This window comes from Bison bison, unplaced genomic scaffold, assembly GCF_000754665.1.
Source record: "Bison bison bison isolate TAMUID 2011002044 unplaced genomic scaffold, Bison_UMD1.0 scf7180017849697, whole genome shotgun sequence".
NCBI classification, from domain to species: Eukaryota; Metazoa; Chordata; class Mammalia; order Artiodactyla; family Bovidae; genus Bison; species Bison bison.
The window spans coordinates 7,801-8,775 of record NW_011480270.1 but is presented as its reverse complement, the minus strand read 5'-3'; the positions used below and the strand labels follow the sequence as shown (position 1 = coordinate 8,775).

The window sequence follows — 975 nt, the reverse complement described above, 5'->3', positions numbered from 1 at the left end:
GCCACTCCTGCCCCGAGGACGGCCACGACAGCTGCCTTCCAAAGTCCTTCAAGCCCATTCTCCTTAAAAACAAGTCTTCACCACCTCTCAAGAGAGGTGGAGGGTTTGTGCCCATTTCACAGATGGGTGGAGAACACGCTGCCCTGAAGGATAACGTGACTCACCCAGAGCAGTGGCAGAACCAGAACATGAACTTGGGTCTCCCTACCCAAGCCCCAGCCTACTGCTACTCACTTTGCCACCAATAGATACACCACCCGGGCACCGAGCAATCCTGGGCTCTGGATAACTCAACTACTGAGTCCAGCTATCAGCCACACTCCAGGTAAGTCTGAACATCCCAGAAGGCTACGGGGGTCAGCCGACACCACACTTCCACTGGCCACGCAGCTTTGGGCCTGATGGTAGGCCTAGAATGGACCCAAGGTCAGAAGCCTCCCCCAAGGCCAGGGTCAGGGCCCTGCCTCCCACACAGGCCACAGCAAACCACTGTCCAGTGCAGCTCACTATTTCCGACCCAAGTGGCCATGAGTGAAGGGCCTCCTTGCCTCTCCAGGGATGAAAGAAAGTCATTACTGAAGGATTCAGAAAGCTCTTTGGAGAGGCCAAAGCTGTGGATTGTAAATCAGCAACCCAGACACAACAATCTGACAGTGTGGCCTTTGGCATCTTGTATTTTCAAAACAAAACGATATACCAGCGCCAACCAGGATTATCAAGATTTATGAAGAACTCCAAACAGAAGGGATAGAATGGGATAGAACCAAGCTTACCAGGCCCAGGATCTGCAAGATGCTGAAGTGGTAGAAGAACATGAGGCCAGTTGAGAGAAGGGCCCACCGGAAACTGCTGAGGGGCTCCGGGGTGTAAGCACCTGGAGAAAAGGGGACATGGTGAGACAGCAGGGGTGGGGACCCTTCTCCCTCACCCCCCGAGGGTGCAGGTGCTGAGGCCATAGCCGCCATCTGCTGTTTT

General features: G+C 54.4%; 1 protein-coding gene across 1 annotated transcript in view; it reads right to left on the bottom strand.

The window, feature by feature from the left end:
* The window catches only part of TMEM164 (transmembrane protein 164), a 2,775-nt gene extending 1,819 nt beyond the window's left edge, over positions 1-956 (bottom strand). The window contains exon 1 of the mRNA XM_010847682.1: positions 774-956. Coding sequence (XP_010845984.1) covers positions 774-956 — 183 coding nt within the window. The remainder of the gene's footprint in view (positions 1-773) is intronic.
* Positions 957-975: the final 19 nt, after the last annotated feature.